The sequence below is a fragment of the Phascolarctos cinereus genome, unplaced genomic scaffold (genome assembly GCF_003287225.1).
Source record: "Phascolarctos cinereus isolate Bilbo 61053 unplaced genomic scaffold, phaCin_HiC Scaffold_726;HRSCAF=1367, whole genome shotgun sequence".
Classification (NCBI taxonomy): domain Eukaryota; kingdom Metazoa; phylum Chordata; class Mammalia; order Diprotodontia; family Phascolarctidae; genus Phascolarctos; species Phascolarctos cinereus.
The window spans coordinates 119,051,578-119,071,063 of NW_027556098.1; the positions used below are offsets into that span (position 1 = coordinate 119,051,578).

A 19,486-nucleotide genomic window follows, 5' to 3' on the forward strand; every position below is an offset into this window, starting at 1 on the left:
TCTATAGTCCCTGTTACTGGGAAGGCTAAGGATAGTAGACTGCTTGAGCTCAGGAGTTGAGCTGCAGAATTAAGTCTGGCATCTATATGGTAAGCTTCATAGAAGATGAGGGCTGGTAGTCTGCCTGAACAAGTCCACGTTGGAAACAGGAGTAGGTCAAAGCTTTTGTACTGATCAGCAGTGGGGTTGGCCCATGCGTGGCTGCTGCACTTAGTAAGATAGGGAGACCCAGTCTCAAAAAAATAAAAATTTTAAAAATGCAATTTTATTACTTTAAAGCCCCCAAATAACTACAAATAGACTACCAAAGTTTTGCCTAGTCAAGGTAAGAAAGATGCTTACTTAAATGAATATATACAAATTATGGAAAAGATGGGAAAATATGTTTTTAAAAGTAGTTTAGATAGTCCATTAGATCCCATTTAAACTTTTTTTATTTTTTAAATATTTAAACTATTAATTTCTTAGCAAATATATTTGTTAAGAGATAATGCAAATACATACATTGCCCCATTCTTGTCCTAATTATAAAGATTCTGAATTAGTAGAATCTTAATTAATAAAGCTTTATTATACAAAAGTATAAAGACGTACCCCTTGGTTTTACATTAACAATAATTTGTCAACATAAAAGGGTAAGAAGCAAGGGATAAGAGAGGTAACCTTGACAAAGTGGCTAGGAGTCATAAAGACCTGAGTTGAAGTGTCCCCTCTGACTCATACTGGTTAATTAATGTTGGAGAAGTCATTTAATCTCTCAAACAATTGGTAAATGGAGTTTCCTCACGAATACTTTTCAACAGCAGCAAAATCACAAATGTGGTCTCCCCTCCACCCCCAACCCCAACACTGCCCCTCCAAAAGGCAAGAGATAAGAGTATGAAGAAAAGAGCAAACAGAATACATAATGCAACATATCTTCAAATAACAAAATTTACCAAGGCATGAATAATCTCATGTTTCACTGTGGACAACATTCCAATAAATTCCTGAGGTTGAGTAGAAATCATATTTGGACATAGGTTAGCATATCCTGCTACTGGCCTGTTAAAATAGATAGTACATTATGTGTTAAGCTGCAGAACAACATTAATTCATGATTTAACTGTCTACAACTCAATTAGTGGCTACCATTTTTGAGGCACAAGAAAGCTGCTAAATACAAAGAATGTTTTTGTGCCAGAACATTTCTTACTGTCCCCTCCCCTCAGGGAGAGGCTTTTTATGTGTATGTTAATCACAGTATCAACAATCAATCAATAATCAGCAAGCATCTATTAACTGCCTACTGTGTAACAATCCCTACACTCAAGAAGAGTAAAATGCAGAAAGATATGAAGAGAACAAAGAGAGACAACTGGGGAGTTGCTGGCACATGGGAGATCAGGAAAGACTTCATGTGGAAGGAGATGGCTGAACTGCATCCTGAAGGATGTGAAGGATTCTCTGAGGCAGCGGTGAGAAGAGAGTGAACACAGGCATGAAATACGACCAGTATACAGAGACTGAAGATGGAGTGTCACATGTGAGGAACAGAAAGCCCAGTATGGCTGGAACAGAGAGTTCAGGAGGGCAGGTAATGTCCAGAGATATTGGAAAGGTAGGTTAAAACTAGGCTGTGAAGGCCTTTAGAAGCTAAATTTGAGCAGATGCTTAACAAATGCTAGTTGTCTGATTTGAGAGGCAATATGAAGGCACTGGAGTTACTGAGCAGGACAGTGATACAGTCAGGTATGCATTTAAAGGAATGTCACTTTGGCAGCTAATTGGAGGCTGAAATGGAGTAGGGAAAGACTTGTGGCATGGCCTAAATTAGAGTGATGGGTGTACAACCGGAGAGGTCAGATGAGAGCAATGTGGAAGTAGAAATGGTGAGACTTAGCAACTGACTGGATTTGTGAATAGCAAATGATCATGTCAAAGTCATGAACCTGGAAGAATAGAAGAATGGTGGTGCTTTCTGCGGAAATACCTACATTAGGAAGATAGGTGGGGATTTGGGGGAAAAGTGAGTTCAGTATTGGACACGCTCAGTTTAAAATGTCTCTGGGACACTCACTTTGAAATATCTGTTAGGCCATTGGTAGGGAATGAAGCTAAGAGGACATACTAGGTTTGGATATATAATCTGGGAGTCATCTGCATAGAGCTGATAGTTAAAAACCATGGAAACTGATGAACTTACAAAGAGAAAAAAATGGAAGAGAAGGAAAAAAAGGCATAGGATAGAGCCTTGGGGAATACTCACAAATAGGAAGTGTGACATAGTTTTTTTTTTAAGGCAACTGGGATTAAGTGACTTGTCCAGTGTCACACAGCTAGTAAGTGTCAAGTGTTTGGTCTGAGGCCGGATTTGAACTCAGGTCCTCCTGACCTCAGGGCCACGCTCTATCCACTGTGACACCTAGCTGCCCCGGAAGTGTGATATAGTTGATGAGTCAGATGAGGAGTGGTTGCACAAAGAGAAGAGACAGGAGAGAACATTATCATAAAACCCCCAGATATCCAGGAGGAGAGAGTAATCAACAGTATCGAATGCAACAGAGGGGTCAAGAATGATGAGACCTGAGGAAGAACTGTTGTGGAAGTAAAACTGACATGGACTGAGAAAGAAAGAAAAGTCAAAGGAGATTCCTGGGTTTCAAGCCTGATAGACTAGAAGGATAATGGTACCCTCAGCAGACGTAGGAAAGTTTGGAAAGGAAGTGGTAGAGAGTTTTGGATGTTTTGACACTGAGATACCTATGGGCATAAAGGTCGAGATATCCAGAAAGCAAAGGAAATATGGGAATGGAAATCAGGAGAAAGATTAGGTCTAGACATAAAGCTTTGGAAGTCATCTACCCTGAGATAACTGAGCCCATGGAAGCAAAGAAGAGTCCATGAAGCAGGAAGAGTGGAAAAAGAAGAGCTTATCCAGTAATGACTGATGGGAGAAAAAAGAAACCAACAAATCCTACTTTTAAAAAAAAGAGAGAGTGGTTCTCTCCTTCAGTTACACCATTGTTTCTAACTTAGGAGCATGGCATTTCCCTATGCCCTGAAGGGAACAGAGTACAATCCACTTTGGAGAAGAAAGAAGTCTCTTTGATTATTTCAATAAATTGGAAACATCTCTTAGGTACAGCATTGACCGGTGGCAAAGGAGAAATTTTGAAGGCAGTGGTTAAAAAGAGATTGAATGGTTTTAGGAAAATCATTTTCCAAGGGTATGCCATCGATATATAAATGACTACTGTCCTATTTGACAAAACAAACTATTAACTGAACTTTTACTGAGAACCATAACTATATTTTATCAAATTGTGTAATCATGTCTATTGTTTAGAAATGTTATAATTCTGACTTCAAAACCGCCTGACTTAGAGAATGGTTTTCAGAGTCATGAGGTGGCTTTGTCCATCTCTAGTCCTCTAAGCAGAAACTCTTAGATTACAGCAATTCAAAATAAAAAGGATTGTGCCAACAACCCAGAGTACAAAATGTCCTTTCACAGTATATAGTAATAGCAATGCAAATAAATAAAAAAAGGAAAGAACATCAATAAACATTTAAAATATACACAAAAGAAAACAAAACAATTCAGAAAGAAACACTAATGGCAGTTTTGTTACTACTTTGCTAAATTTAATATACATTTTATGAAACAAATTACACAGTAAATTTAAGGTATCATATACATCCCTTTTTTGTCATCTTTGTATATTAAAATATTAAGTTCACAGTAAAAAATATTTTTTAAACAAAGTAAAATTAGGATTAAAGTTTACCTGTCCATTTCTGCTTCTTGCTGGCAATAGGCTGCATAAGCAATGATATTTTCTTGGCTGCACCTCTCAGTGGTTAGAGCACTAACATACAGCACAAAGTCTGCATCCTTAATGCCTTCGTTGCCTGATGATCTCCCCATCCGTTCAGACTCACTACAAACCCAACATTGCTGACCAAATGAAGTTCAAGGGAAAACAAAAATAATGAAACTATTAGTTGAATTTTGAAAGCATACATAGAAAACCAAAACATAAAGGTACAGCTTTTCTATAACATGTCATTATCAAGGTTGCCATTTCATTGTTTTACAGAATCTGAGTTGGAAAGGACTTGAAAGTCAGGTAGCCCAGCCTCTTTCATTTACTCATCTATCATGCCCCTAAATTTCCTATTGGGTTTGTTTTGCTTAAATCATTTGTTTCAATTACTATGATTATATCTCCTTGAGTCTCAATTAAACTATTATAAATGGCTAGGATTTGTGAAACATTGCAAATGATCTTCAGAAAAAGGAGAAACAGTCACAAAACTTTAAATCAGATCATTCCAGGAGATATTTAACAGAACCAATTTAACAACAAAACAAAACAACAGAGGGTCTATAGCTGCACCAGTGGGTGCTTTATTAGAACAGAAAAAATGAATGGTAGATTTTCATGAACTTGCCTCAACTGAGTTTAGGATAATCTCCCAGCCTATCTATTAAGAAAAGTGAAGGATGTGATTATTATATGCTTGATTTTAAGTCCACACACTAAAACTTAACATAAAAAAGAAATTTTAAAAATAAATCAAAATCAAGCAACTTGATTGCATTTACATTGATGTACAAGTGCTAAAAGAAGGCTTTTGTGAGTTCCAGCTGCAAGAAAATATCTATAAAATAAATGGTGTTTTGTATATCATAGATACTGTGTCCAGGAAATGAGGAGATTAAAACCCCTGCAAAGTAATTAGCAGCTATACTCTCTAAAATTATTTTACCACTCTGTTATTGAGAAACTCCTATTAATTCTACTTTGTAACTGATTTTATGTTGTATTGATTTTTGTAACTGAGTCTGTGTCTGCTTAAGTCCCCTTTCTATGTCCTTGAGTTGAGCTCAGGAATTTAGCTTTCCCTCTGAGTTATCTTAAAATTATAATCAGTGGGAAAAACTATTATCTACCATGCCTTCAGCTCCTGGAATACTTCCAGGACATCTATTTGTTACCTTTAAGCCCCACAAGTTAATTTAATGCCATCCCCAAAATATGTCATACCTCTTCCAAGGAGACAATAAGTTTGGTAGTTTGATCCCCTAGCAAAGATTATAAGATGCAGATGGGTCCCACAAAGCAATGAACATTCCTACATTGACAGAAATGGGTGGCTAGTAGCTCCATGTGGGTGCTAGCCTACTTTCCTTGATGTAACTAATCATGTTGTCTCCACCCTCCCTCTCCCCACCCCCCCATATGCTGTCTACACTGTAACCAACTGCATTGTATTCCCCACCTACTCAATTCTGTTCTTTGTTCTCTTGTACTTCCCAAAACTATATAAAGCAGGCCTGCACAATCCATGGTCCACCAAAGGATTTCAAGTGACCTGTGAAAAAAACACCCTTGGGGGCAGCTAGGTGGCACAGCGGATAGAGCACTGGCCCTGGATTCAGGAGGACCTGAGTTCAAATCCAGTCTCAGACACATAACACTTACTAGCTGTGTGACCCTGGGCAAGTCACTTAACCCCACTGCCTAACCAAAAAAAAAAGAAAAAAGAAAAAAAATCCTCTATATTTTTTGCAGTGGCCCAAAATCCTTTGACATGCTGTAAGGAGCCTGCAGGCCAGAGGCTGTACAGGCCTGATACAAAGGGTAGTAAGCCCTATCTTGTGGTCTCTGGTCACTGAAAGAGGCCACTGACTCACTTTATGGAATACAGCTAGCCTACCAATAAACTGATCATGCTCAGACCTTTGTCTCCCCTTAGTTTATGTTAATATTCAAATGCAACATTATCTGGGATGTGTCTTTTAATGGACAAAGATAAAGTGGATCAGAGCTGAGAGAGCTTCAGGTTTTAACAGAAGGGAGAAAACTGGCAAAAAAGAAAGAAATTCAACCTAACTCCATTATCACTGGAAAACTGATAAGAAGCCAATAGTAACTATTTCAATTATAATCTTAAAAAAATTAGGAGAGGTAGTTTTGAGTCAAGCCATAGGGAGTCAAGTCCCACTTCTGACACATTAGGCTGGCTGTCCCTGGGCAAGTCACATAACCTCCCTGGGCTTAGGCTGTTTTCTAAGACTTTAAGTTGAAAAAGACTATAGATCATGAATGGCAGAAAGAATTTTCACACCACAGCCTGGATTTGTCTTGGCAGATAGACTCCCAAATATTTCATATTGTCTACAATTCATATAATTTTAAACACAGGGAAACTTTATTTTCTTTTTAAGCTTTAAATGTCTTTTTTTTATCTGAACTTATGATCTCACTGTAGCAAGGAGGTTATAGTGTGAAAATTCTTTCTGCTAATCTAACAAAAATGACAATTCTACCTACATTAATTTATCTATTCAGTGTCATACCAATTAAACTACCAAAAAATTATTTTGTACAACTAGAAAAAACAATAACAAAATTCATCTGGAAGAACAAAAGATCCAGAATATCAAGGGAATTAATAAAATTACATGAAAACATTATCCCATTAATAAATGTAGAATGAAACTACCTGAAGATGCTCCTCAGGCACTCGGATGGGACCACACTTGGTATGCTCAGCACAAGAGTCTTTACAGTATCTGTGGGGGTCATTTTTCTTTCTTATATACTGGTTCGTTGCACATTGTCTTCAGTCCATTTGTACAGAAGTTATCACAAGGAGAAAAACAGTTAAAAGAGTCATAACAGTAAAAGCATTGGAAAAACAAGTGGCTGCTTTATTCTATCACAATTACTGCTCATTACTTTAGCAAGAAATAGGAGCAATTATTGTTACAAGTAAACCTTGTAAATTCACCATTTAAAATATTGATCTGTAATTCATATAGCCAATAACAGGAAGCAAAAAAAGAAAAAAGAAAAGGAAGACCAATTATCACAGGCACTCTTTTCTCTTGGCCTTATAATTTAATTCCTAATTTAAAGCTTTTACATACATACCACTACCACAGTATTGACAAATTTTACTGTTTCTTGGGGTCTACAACATCTATCTTCCATGCTGAGGGAGAGGAACTACTCTATTACATTCATTCACAGTAGCTTGGGATGGAGACAGATAGAATGGGTTCAATCTCAGAAGTTATCCCCCAAATCACTTTCTCTTTCGCTTATATTGGCCTCACCCAGAATTGCCTCTGGCAAACCTCAGGATATAGACCAAATGGAATTCATGCTTCATGTCTATGTCCCCAGAGATGTGGGTAAAGAGGTCCCCAGGTTCTGTACAAGGACTAAAGATAACAAATTCACAGAACTGGTGCAGAATAGTTTTTATTCCTTTCCATATAAAATATAAAAATACAAAGCCATAAAGGTCTCACATAAAAAATTAATGTAATTTTCCTACCTGTCTGGTGAATCCCACTTCTCCTTAATATCCTACAATTCTCTAGAATCATCACACCACCCTATGTTTGTACCCCTCCAGGAAGTGAAAAGAACTGGAATTCTAAGAGTTGGGTAACCCCCAACATTCTGGTGAGCCTTGTTTTGTCCCAGAGATCCATACATGAACATCAATACAGGCATTCAGCCTTACCATACACACCCTTGGGGTTGCTAGACTGGTGATATTCTCCTCAAAATTGTATAGTAACTGACAGCAACAATGGAAGACAAAGTCCAAGTCATTTGTTCCCCTCTGTTGTCACTAACATTTCCTTCCAGCTCATCCAGCTTTAGTGTACAATCTTTTGTTCCAAGAGGCTGGTACTGCTCAAGAACTCCCCTATCTCTCCAGAAAGCTGGATTCTTGCTCTTGAAACTGAGGTTGCTAGAGAGAAACTTTGAGGCTGGTGCTACCCATGAAGTTCTCTTCTCTTGCCAGAGAGCTGGATTCAAAGACTATGAAACCAGAGAACCATTCTTTCCTTTATCTAAGAGCTAAGGCTCAAGAATTCTCACTATTCAGAGCATACTGTCCCACTGGCAACAACTGCCATAACTTGGGCTAAGAGGTTAAACCATTTCCTCTCAAAGGCTGGGGCCAAGAACTTGAGTTCCATGAACTCTACTCTTTTGCCAAGTGAGAGCATGTGCAACTACCACGTTTCTTTGAGTCAAGGAAACATTAACATAGCCTGATAAGGGTCCCTCCGCAACTTGTGACCCAGATCCAGGTCAAATGTTAGCTCCACTGCTCTCTGATCTGTCCTCCAAAAATGGAGAAAAACGGAAAAGTCCAAGTTTGTAAGTGAAGACTCCCTTTTATAGGCCAGCACAAAGGAATATCTTCAACATTTAAGCTGAATAATCCTCACTCATCACTGAGACTTATTTCCACAAAATGCCAAGGGGATGGAAGGTGTATTGAAGATACAATAAAAAGTCTTATAGAGACTCATTATTTTGTATCATTATAGATTGAATTGACTTATTTCTATTGAAACAGAATTTCAATATATCTTTCAAACTAGGAAAATTTGGAAACATACTGGTTTGCTAAAAAGGAAAGCAAAGACAATTATGAAAGACTTCATGGAAGAGGTGGTATTTGACCTGGGCCTAGAAGAAATGTGATTAGCAGAGATTAAAAGCAGATAGAACATACAGAAGAGATTAGAATGAAGAGTGCTAGCATAGACAAAGAGTAAGAAACACAGGGGTGGCAAAGAATTGGAAACTGAGAGGATATCCATCAATTGGGAAATGGCTGAACAAGTTGTGGCATATGAATGTAATGGAATACTATTGTGCTATAAGAAACGATGAGCAGACAGACTTCAGAAAAACCTGGAAAGACTTGTATGGACTGATACTGAGTGAAATGAGCAGAATCAGGAGAACGTTGTACACAGTAACAGCCACATTGTGTGATGACTAACTTTGATAGACTTAGCCCTTCTCATCAACGCAAGGATGTAAGACATCTCCAAAAGTCTCATGATGGAAAATGCTATCCACATCCAAAGAAAGAACTATGGAGTTTGAATGCAGATCAAAGCACACTATTTGCTCTTTTTTTCCCTTCTGTTTTGCTTTGTCTCCTCCTATTGGTTTTAATTCTTTCTTACAACATGACTGATGTGAAAATATGTTTAATAGGAATGTATATGTATAGCCTGTATCAGATTATGTGCCGTCTTGGAGAGGGGAGATGGGGAGAAAAATTTAAAACTCAAAAGTTTATGAAATGAGTGTTGATAAATCAAAATAAATTAATAAAAAAGGAAAAAAGGGCAAAAAAAGAAAGCACACAGAATAACTTTAGCAACAGTGATTTAGTTGGTTTGGAATATCAAGGGCATATTCATTTACTCATTAATTTTTTATTAAATACCTGCTACATTATTACTTGAATGTTCAGTTCAGTCATTTTTTAGTCATTTCCAACTCTTTGTGACCCCATTTGGGATTTTCTTGGCAGAGATACTGGAGTGATTTGACATTTCCTTCTCCAGCTCATTTTACAGATGAGGAACTGAGGCAAACAGGGTTAAGTAACTTGTGCAGGGTCAAACAGCTAATAAGTGTTTGAGGCCAGATTTGAACTCATGAAGATGAATCTTCCTGATTCCAAGCCCAGAGTGCCACCTAGCTCCTACTTAAATGCAGAAAACATATAATAAAATTTTAAATTGAACTGAATTACAAAACACTGCTAAAAACTAAGATATGGTCTATGTCCTTCAAGGAGTTTGCATGAAGGGTAATCACGACAGAAAGCTAGAAAGGGTAGACAGGGTGCAGAATCACAGAAGGTCTTAAAAACCATGTTAAGGAGTTTGAACTTTATACTATAGGCAATAACAAACCATCGAAGGCTCCTCAGATGTGAAGTTATATGACCAGGGGTATGAATACATTAGGAATATTAATCACAGTAGGCACTAGGAAGAAATAAGTCATCTAAATAAATAGAAAAGAAAGAGAACCAGAATAATATAGGATTGTGGAAGACAAGAGGGGAAAGGGATTCAAGAAAGTCAGTGTCAAATATTAGAGAAGCCATAGATGATGAAGACTATATTGAGGGCAAAGAAAGGAGTAGTACAAACACTATGAGCAAGATGCTTTAAAGATGTCACCATAAGCTAGGCATGATGGCATACACAACTATAATACTTGCCACCAGAGAGGCTGGTAGACTTCTTGAGTTTGGAACTTTTTTTTTCCACAACGCAATTGGGGTTAAGTGACTTGCCCAGGGTCACACAGCTAGTAAGTGTCAAGTATCTGGTCTGAGATCAGATTTGAACTCGAGTCGTCCTGACTACCGGGCTGGTAATCTATCCACTGCACCACCTAGCTGCCCCCAAGTTTGGAACTTCTAAGCTACTGATTGGGAGTCTAAGTTTGGCATCAATATACTGAAGTCCTAGGAGCTAGCAGATACCAGGCCCTGAAAGGGCAAAGAAGCCCAGGCTGGAAACAGAGCAAGTAAAAACTTCAGTGCCAATCAACAATGGGATCAGGCCTATGAATGGCTGCTACACATTCAGCCTGGGTGAGATAGAGAAAGACTCAGGCTCTTTAAAAAAATGAAAAAAGAAAGAAAGAAAAAAACCCCACCATATTAAATAATCAGTATTCATACAACATACCTGCTAAGCAAGATAGGGCCAGCAGGTCTACGAACTTGAAATGTCTTCTCCAAATATGAAATAGCTTGTGGAAAAAGTTTATTCTAAATTAAAAACAAAAAAACAAATTTATAATTCTAGTAGAACACAGAAAATTTAAAGTGAAGCCTAGGATGAATGACTATGAAGTAAAGAGACATTTTCTACTTCTGGAAATATAGGAGGCGAGGGAAGTAAAGAGTGAGGGGACAGAAGAGAAGTCCTCTAGATATTTTCCTTGCTTTGAGATGAGGTCATGCCATTTACAAATACAATATGTTCATACTTTCTTCCCCCTGCCCCTTATTTTAACCACAGAAGCAAAAAGTATAAGCCTCAAGCTTGTATATTTTAGTCAGGGACTGCAAGTGGAAATTCATGGGATACCATGGCCATGTCAATACCATTAAACAGGAAGATACAATCAAAAGTCCCATACAAAGAGACTCAATACCTTTTAAAATTATATATTGAGGTGATCTATTTGTTTCTATTTAGGGCAACACACAGGTTTACAAACCAGGAATGAGTTGGACTCACAACCAACTAAGAATATATATAGGGATATATTGGGATAGTTGGGATTATTAAATATATACATACATATATATATATATATATTCAATAATCCCAAGTGGTTCATCAGTTCATTAATACAAAAACCTATCTCTTTAACGCGAATATTCTCTCAGTGATACTACACTGTTATTAATCATGGCATACCCAAACTTGGGAGAATCAAAAATACAAATAGCCCCAAGGGCAATTGAAAAATCATAGGATCACAGACTTAAGAGATAGAAGGGATTTTGAGGCCTTCTAATCTAACCCTCTAATTTCCCAGATAAGGAAACTGAAGCTTAGAGAGATTAAGTCACACTCAGTAAATAAACATTTATTAAGTGCTTATTATGTGCCAGATATGGGCCACTGGGATACAAATACAGAAAGGACAATCCCTGACCTCAAGGAGTTTATAATCCAATGGGAGAAGACAACATACAAAAGGAGGCTGAAAAGGGAGTTGGGAACTAGGGAAGGGAAAGTATCCAGCATGGAGGGATTGACCAAGAAGTCCAAAGGAGCGCAGCCAGATGGGCTGTAGAGATAGCCCACTTGGGTGCCCTCCTTAAATGGAGGTTTGGGGAGACAGATCTCTACTCTGTCCTCCAATAAGAGTGATCCCAGGGGTAGAGGGTACTGATAAGGTCTGAGTAACAAGGCTGATGGGAACCTGAAAGAGGTTCCTGGGGGCATGCGTGACTTGCCCGAGGTCATAATGATATTATCCAAGGCAGAAATCGAACCCAGGTCTCCCTGACTCTAAATCTATAACTTCCACCAATGAGGACCTATACAAAGGGAGTGAAACAAAAGATGACATCATGGATAGGTATAACTAGACAAGGAGGTAGGCAGTTCATATAATGAGTAAAGCACAACAGAGAGAATGCCAGAGTGTAACACTGCTATGCCCAAGACATTCAGAGCCAGAGGAAGCCTCTAGTACATTGGGTAGGTCTATGATGGAAGGACATGGCTAAAAATCATAGAGAATAAGGAGAGAGGGGCTGTTACCTGCCCTTCAGGGCACTGAGCTTTCCATGTGATATAGTGGGAACAGCTCTAGAACTGGAGACAGGAAATACTTTCTCTAATAAATGCTAGCTGGGAGACCTCTTGGGGCTTCCAGGTCTTCCTGAGAATAATGCTCTGACATTCCAAATGACTGTTTTAGGTCTTCTACATCTTTCTGATAACTATTTAACTTTCTCCAACATTACAATGGTGTGTTTAGAAGATTTAACTTACTTTAACCTCACAACTTTTATTCCTTTTTTAAAATGTCTTTTTTATTATGAACTTAGAAGTCATTAACAAACACAAACATTCTGATATATAAAGAAAAATGAAAAAGGAGATCATCTATAAAACTGACTGCGCCATTTACTGCATCTCATCATAAACTGCCTTAAAGTAACTTGTTGGCCTCAAATGAGAATGCTGCTATTCTTCACGATAATGAAAGGAAAAGTTAGAAACTTCTGCTTCCTCCAGACTGCTCAGGACAATTCATGTCAACGGACTAACCTCTTCCACAGTGAGCAAGGGGAAAAATATCACACTTAGAGGGATGAGAAAACTGTGTCCTGCCTCTCACAAGTATGTGGGACCCCATGGGAATCACTGAACTTCTCTGAACTTCAGTGTCCTCATCCTTAAAATAGGGATCGTGATACCCTATATAAGAACTGACCTCATAGGGATTTTGTAAGTGTCCTACAAAATGCTTTGCAAACCTTAAGGCATTACCCTAAATGTTTATTATGATTATAATTATAATGGTGTTCTCTGAGCACCATTACAGAATTCCTTTCCACACTTATCAGCATGGGCACATCCTGTTCCCATTAATTTAAAAGGGAACAGAATGCCAGTAAGAAAGCAGGAGAAATTATAGAGTATAAGAATTCATGGGAAAAAAATTAACAGATTATTAATAAAAATTGGTTCATTATTAATAGCAATAACCAATAACAATACCTTACATTTGTTATGGCACACTATAAATTAGAAAATACTTTCATGTTATTTCATTTGAGCCTCAAAACAACCACTTGAGGTAGACATAGCAGATACTATTATCCCCATTTTATAGATACAGAAACAAGATTCCCTGAGTGGAGAGAGGTATCCATTTCTGGATTCATCTCTCAAGTCTCTCTGGTAAGAATGATGAAATGGTGACTTGCACCACTGCAGAGAACTCTTTCCACTGTGATAATTTTCATATCTGTTTATATTTATCTGACAACAAGTTCCGTTACCGAAGTTTTTAGCTCTACCGAAGTTTTTAGCTCTCTACTTGTCATATAAATACTACAACATACTCTATATAGTCCACAAAGAGTCTTCTAAGCCTTCAAGAATCCTTCTGGAAAGTGATAACATTCTACAGGTCTCCAGCAGCCCAGCACAGTAATCCTGGTGAAGGATAAAGAGATAGCCAAGGCTTTAGACAGACAAGTCTAATAATATCCTAATCCTCTTTAATGAGATATTATAACCCTTTTAAAATGTCCTTGTTACTGAGATGTCAGGTGAAGCCCTGAAATTTCTCTCGTGATACCTGTTCCATATTCTACCAATACCTTTTGATCAGCTGTTAATGGAGAGGGTAGCATACATTACCTACCTTTAAAAGGCGCCTTTTCTCAGAAAGCAACCTGAAAAAGATGACATAAGAATATTAAAAAAAAAAAGCCATGTCGGAAATTAATAGAGAAGAAAAATATGGCAATAGTCAATACTGGAGAGGTTTTGGACAGACTGACCCACTAACATGCTGTTGGTGGAGCCATAAATTTGTCCAACCATTTTGGAAAGCAATTTGGAATTATCAATCACTCAATCAACAAGTACTTATTAATCATCTACTCTGTGCAGAACACTGGGCTAGCTGTTAAGTATACAAAGGAAAAAGTGAAAAAGTTCCTCTTAACAAGCAGCTTATGGAGGAGACAGCATGTACATATACAGGAATAAACAACATAGATTGGAAGACATCATAGTGGCATTAGGGAAGATGAAGAAAGGCTTCAAAGAAATTGAATTGAAAGAAGGTCCTAAAGGAAACTAGGAATTCTAAGAGAGAAGGGGAGAGGAAGAGCACATTCCAGGTATGGGGGATAGGGACAATCCAAAGGCTCAGAAATAGTGTCATGTTCAAGACAGTAAAAAGGGTATGGTGACTAAAGCATAGATTTCAAGAAGGGAATGTTCAGACTCTTTTCATTAGAGATTCCACTGCTAGGCATATATCTCCAGGAGGTCAATGATAAAAATAAAAGTTCCAAACAGCCCCTCCCCCAAAAATTTTACAGCAGCAATTACTGTAGTCTACCAAAAAAAGGGGAGAAGAAACAAAGTAGATGCCCATTGATTAGTGAGGAAATTGAGGGGATTAGAATAGCAAGTGGTTGATTATGGGAATTGAGTGAACCATGCTGACTCCATCTCATGACTCAATTCTGGAGTTAGCTTAGTTTCAATTCAATTATGGATCTAGTCCAATTTCTGTCTTGTGAGAAAACTTTATTGAATTGTGGGAAGTGGGAGAAAACCTTATTGCATCATTTGAACCTAACTCTGCATGGCCAGGAAACTGAACCAACCTCTCCCTGTTGCTTAGAGACCCTAAACCAAGGACCTAGGTTATGCCAACCAAAAACTCAGTCAGATCCAAAGTTGTTTTCTCATGATTGTACATCTCAAGCAACACATATGTCTTATCTGAAAACTGGCCCCAAACTGATCAATCAGCTATTGTTTCCACGTTCCTTTGACTGGTTATAGATACACTTGGGGAGAGTGGGACACCTCTTTTTCTGAATTCCAGTGTGAGAAATGCTGAATTATTAGGTTCCCACATAGGTCGCAAAAAACAGGAAAGGTGCTGAATGACTAACTGTTTCTACATAATGCCAGAATAAAGTGGGGAGTGACATTCCTCAGGCCAGTTAAGCTAGATTAACAGCACAGTTCCTGTTTTTGCAGCCCAAGGCCTGAATCAGCCTAAGCGGGTTTGGGGTCAATGTCTGGGCACAAGAATCTGCTACTACACAGGCTCAGTGAACTTCATGCATATTAACTAAAGAATCAGGATTGTATTTCCACCAATTGTAACCCAGATTGTGGTTTCTCTAGTTAGAACATGGAATTGTGGACCTAAACAATTGTGAAACTTTTGATTGTAACTTAGACCAATCTTGGAGGGAGGGGTAAGGGGACCAGACTAACAGTATAAAGCTCGCTCTTCTGTGCTCAGTGTGTTTCCTTCTTGGGACGGAGTGCACTCAATTCTCGAAAGAATTGAATAAAGGAATTTTTTCCTTTACTCTAAAAGAGCTGTATCCTGCATCTCTAAAAGAGCTGTATCCAGTTACTTTGATTCTTGGCTGGCCTGCAAGTGGGGAAGCAGTGGGCAGTGGCAGCTTGTCCTGGGCTAACTCCTCAATCCTGCTGATCCTGGAGGTCATTGATAACACCAGAAACTGCACTTGTTTGATCTTTCCCTCCCAACTTGGAAAGTCCCTAATCTTTCACCGAATTAGAAATTGAATTACAAAATGTTATATTGTTTCCTTTCAATTAATTGGCCTTATTTGACTAATTGTTTTTAATGTATAAAAAGTTTGTCTCCCCAACTAAGCTGAGGAAGGAGCCTGCTCCTGATTTGTTAGGCAATTGGCATGTACTGCTTAATAAATTGATATGCTTGGAAGAGTGAATCTTAGTTTTCCTCAGTCATTTCATCTTTCGCCACACTCACTGAAAAATGGATAAAGAAATGTTGGCACATGAATGTAATACCATATGCATCATAACAAGTAATGCACATGAAGAGCATAAGCTATATATGAACTGATACAAAATGAAATAAGCAGATCCAAGAAAACAACAGACAAACTAACTACAATGTAAATGGAAAGAACAAAAAAATTGAACTGAAAGCTGTGAAATTATAACGGATACACTTGGCCTCAAAAACAGATCTATGAGAAGGCCCCTGCCCCCTCCCTTCTTTGTACTGATGGAGAACTATAAGTACAGAATGCTGCACGTGTGCCAGACATGACTGAGGCGCTAGTTTGTTTTGTTAAACTGTTTTGTTCTCTTCATTCTTTGTTATAAGGATGTGAAGGTAATATCAAAAAACACCCCATCACATTCTTTGGTGTCACCAATGGTCTATCTCATCTCTCTATGATGCCTGTACTCTTTTCTCACTGGCGAGATCCTTCTGGAGCCTTCATTTTGGGGAGGGGCTTAGGCCAGCCCTTACTCTCCTTTGGGCTCAGTTCCTTGCTTCCAGACTTCAAAACCATTTCCTCACTTTGTCCCCAAGACCTGGGTACCAACCCTTCCTCTAATCTCCTTTTCAGCTTCCTTTAGAGTATTGTCTTCCCCTATTAGAATATACCTTGAGGACAGATACTGTCTTAGTATTTCCTTTTATTTGTATCTCCAGTACTTAGCACAGTGCCCAGCACAGAGTACCCAATAAATAAACCTTGTTCTCTTCCTTCCTTGCTGTTTTCCATATCTCAAAAGCCTATAGACTCAAAACAACCCTAATTTCCATTAGCAAGAAACAGTGGATATATTTTTAATTTATCTAGCTCCTTCTTCAATCCATATATATACACACACACACACAGACACACACACACACACACCCACCAGGGTAAAGAATCCTACAAGTTTATTCCCCGATGTATAAGTTAGTAGCTCCTTTCATTTTTAACCCTGTAATAACTACGCAATTCAAAAGATACACTGTAGGTCGAATGTTATGGGATTTAGTCAAATCTATGATCATTCTAGCTATATATTTTATGATTTAGGCTTCAATAATACAATTTAGCTATCTGGAATATTTTATGCTTGTTCCCCATCTAGAAGCTGCTCTATCCCCTTATTCATTATAACTGCCCTTCTATACATATTTTCAACCATTCTTCAGTAATGTTTAGATTCTTAATTAAAATATGATGAAATAATATTGTACTTACTCTTCAACACTTTTATCATAAACAATCTTAATTCTTAAATGCTGATCAACATCCCTCTTCAGTATATGATTTGTTTTAAGATGAACCTTGTATATGACCTGTAAACAAAGGGAATAAAATGGATGACAGAGTAAGCCACACAGGCCAGCTGGATGAGTCTTACAACTTAAATTATTAAATGGAATTTATGGAACAAAGGTCACGTCATTCAAAAGAAGAAGTAACCTCCCAAGTGCCAATGTTTCCCTTGCTAATGCTCTCTTATCTTCAATGAGGCTGGCGATATGAATTTGAAAAAGTTTCATAGGAATGAGTAAGTGTGTGCTCAAGATAGCAAATGCTAACAATTTACCTACTGCCCAGTCCTACCTCTGCCACTTACTATTTTACCTGTGGACCTGGGGCAAGTCAGTTAACTTTTCTAGGCCTCAGTTTTCTCATCTGTTAAAAAGACTAGATGACCTTGAAGGTCCTTTTTAGCTCTAAACCCCAGGATCCAGCATCCAACAGCTCAGTGCCATGGGTAATTCTCTAAGACCATAGTCTGCAGAAGAGGTGCTCGGCCTACGATGAGAGAGGAACCTTCTTCTTCAAGAAGTTCCTTTTACAAAAGAAATCACGGGTCCAGTTCCTATCCCTACATGCAACTAAAAAACTAAAAAGACATTTTGTGCAGATGTCTAGTTTTGCAGCTTCTTATACTCTTTGATCATGAAAGGAGTAAAAAAAATTGGTAAATTAATTAAATAAGACAAATAATTTTCCTGCCCAAAAAGTATATGCCTAGATTTTCTCCAATTCTCATTTAAATGAATTTTTGCATGGGGCAGGGAAGGAGACCAAGACAAGTCTTAGCATTATCACAGCTTTTAAACAAATGTCTCATAAGAAACAAATCAGAAGATTAATTTCAAATGAGACAAATAAAACTGTCCTACACAATTCTTTCAATGTCTATGGATGGGATCCTATACCAAATACTATTTCACTGGGAAACTTTGGACATGAAAAATGAAGTAACCTTTATTATGCGTAAGATTATTCAGGATCACCTTGACCAATCCTGAAATCAGCCTATCAGATTCTTTTTCATAACATTTTTGGAACCGGAAGGGATCTTAAAATGAGGAAATTTGATACTGAGTAGGTAATAGATTTATCTTCCTAGTAAACCTAAGTGTTTGTATTCTAATTCAGATCTCCCGTAGTATTGTTAATACCACACCTCCCTGTCTCCTGTTGTGAATAGATTTCAGGAATAAAAGACTAACCCCTTCCAAAATCACGTGAAATTAAGAATCATGGGATGATGTCTTCACGTGCATAAGAATTGGATTTAAGCTAGGCAGAGTTACACAAAGTCATCAGCCTCACTCTCTCTTCTAGAGTCACTGAAGTTCAGTGGCATGGCAAAAATCAAGACGACTGGTGATGACCAGGATGCAGGGGATGACCTTGGCATCTTCGATGTCTGACCAAGCTCTAAGCACTCCACAGCACCTGCTTCAGTCACCTTCATGGCCACTGGAATAAACTGTTCTCATCCGCCCATCCCACTGGGGGAAGTCTTCATATGTTTGAGGCAGACACCCCTGGGTTTGTGGCTCATTGGTTACCCCCAACCTGATTTAGCCCATCTGCTTAGATGGTCTACCAGGCTGTGGCTGCTGCATAGGCTATAGCTTCTTGGAGCCACAGGTGAGAGCTGGGTGAAGGTGGACAACAAAGGTGGATGAGCAGCCCTGAAAAGAGCACTGCAAACCTTCACACCAGAGGTGCTAGTCCTCCCTGAACATCCCATACACCCCACTGAGAATGTAGTGGATAATCATCTCGCTCACTTCCAACAGGAGCTCTAGAGGGGAGCCCAAAATATTAGCATTAAATAAAAATGCAGGAATATAAGGACACTGTCAGGGAATATGAGGACCCAGTTGGGGGGGCGGGGAATGCAAGGAGCCTTCCATCAGGCCAGATATGGCAAGTCTATAAGTACTGATACGGAAATATCCGTAGATTCGTTGATGGGTAGTGCTGCCAATCAAAACTATCAATAAGCAGAGACCTAGAAGGTAAAATTCAGGTTTATTACATGCTTCTGCATAGGCAGAGAGTTCTTAATCAACTCTGAGCAATGAACAGAGATTTCCTAAAGCTTATATGGTCTCCGGTTACATTAGTAAAAAAAAAAAGGAAAAAGGTATAATTTTGAATTTATAGCTACAGGAAAGAAAAAGAATTTACAAGGACCAAAAGGAGAAAGTAAATATTGACATTTCAAAGATAACTGAAGAAAAAAAATCTAGAAGTTAGCCTGGGAAGGGCAGCTAGATGGCACAGTGGATAGAGTGCCAGGCCTGGA

At 38.3% G+C, this 19,486-nt stretch overlaps 1 protein-coding gene across 1 annotated transcript in view; it reads right to left on the reverse strand.

The window, feature by feature from the left end:
* The window catches only part of LMLN (leishmanolysin like peptidase), a 66,766-nt gene that overhangs the window by 38,033 nt on the left and 9,247 nt on the right, over positions 1-19,486 (reverse strand). The window contains exons 2-7 of the mRNA XM_020986016.2: positions 17,125-17,222; positions 13,746-13,776; positions 10,532-10,614; positions 6,496-6,613; positions 3,771-3,940; positions 939-1,044 (exon numbers count right to left, since the gene is read on the reverse strand). Of these exons, the coding sequence (XP_020841675.2) occupies positions 939-1,044; positions 3,771-3,940; positions 6,496-6,613; positions 10,532-10,614; positions 13,746-13,776; positions 17,125-17,222 (606 nt within the window). The remainder of the gene's footprint in view (positions 1-938; positions 1,045-3,770; positions 3,941-6,495; positions 6,614-10,531; positions 10,615-13,745; positions 13,777-17,124; positions 17,223-19,486) is intronic.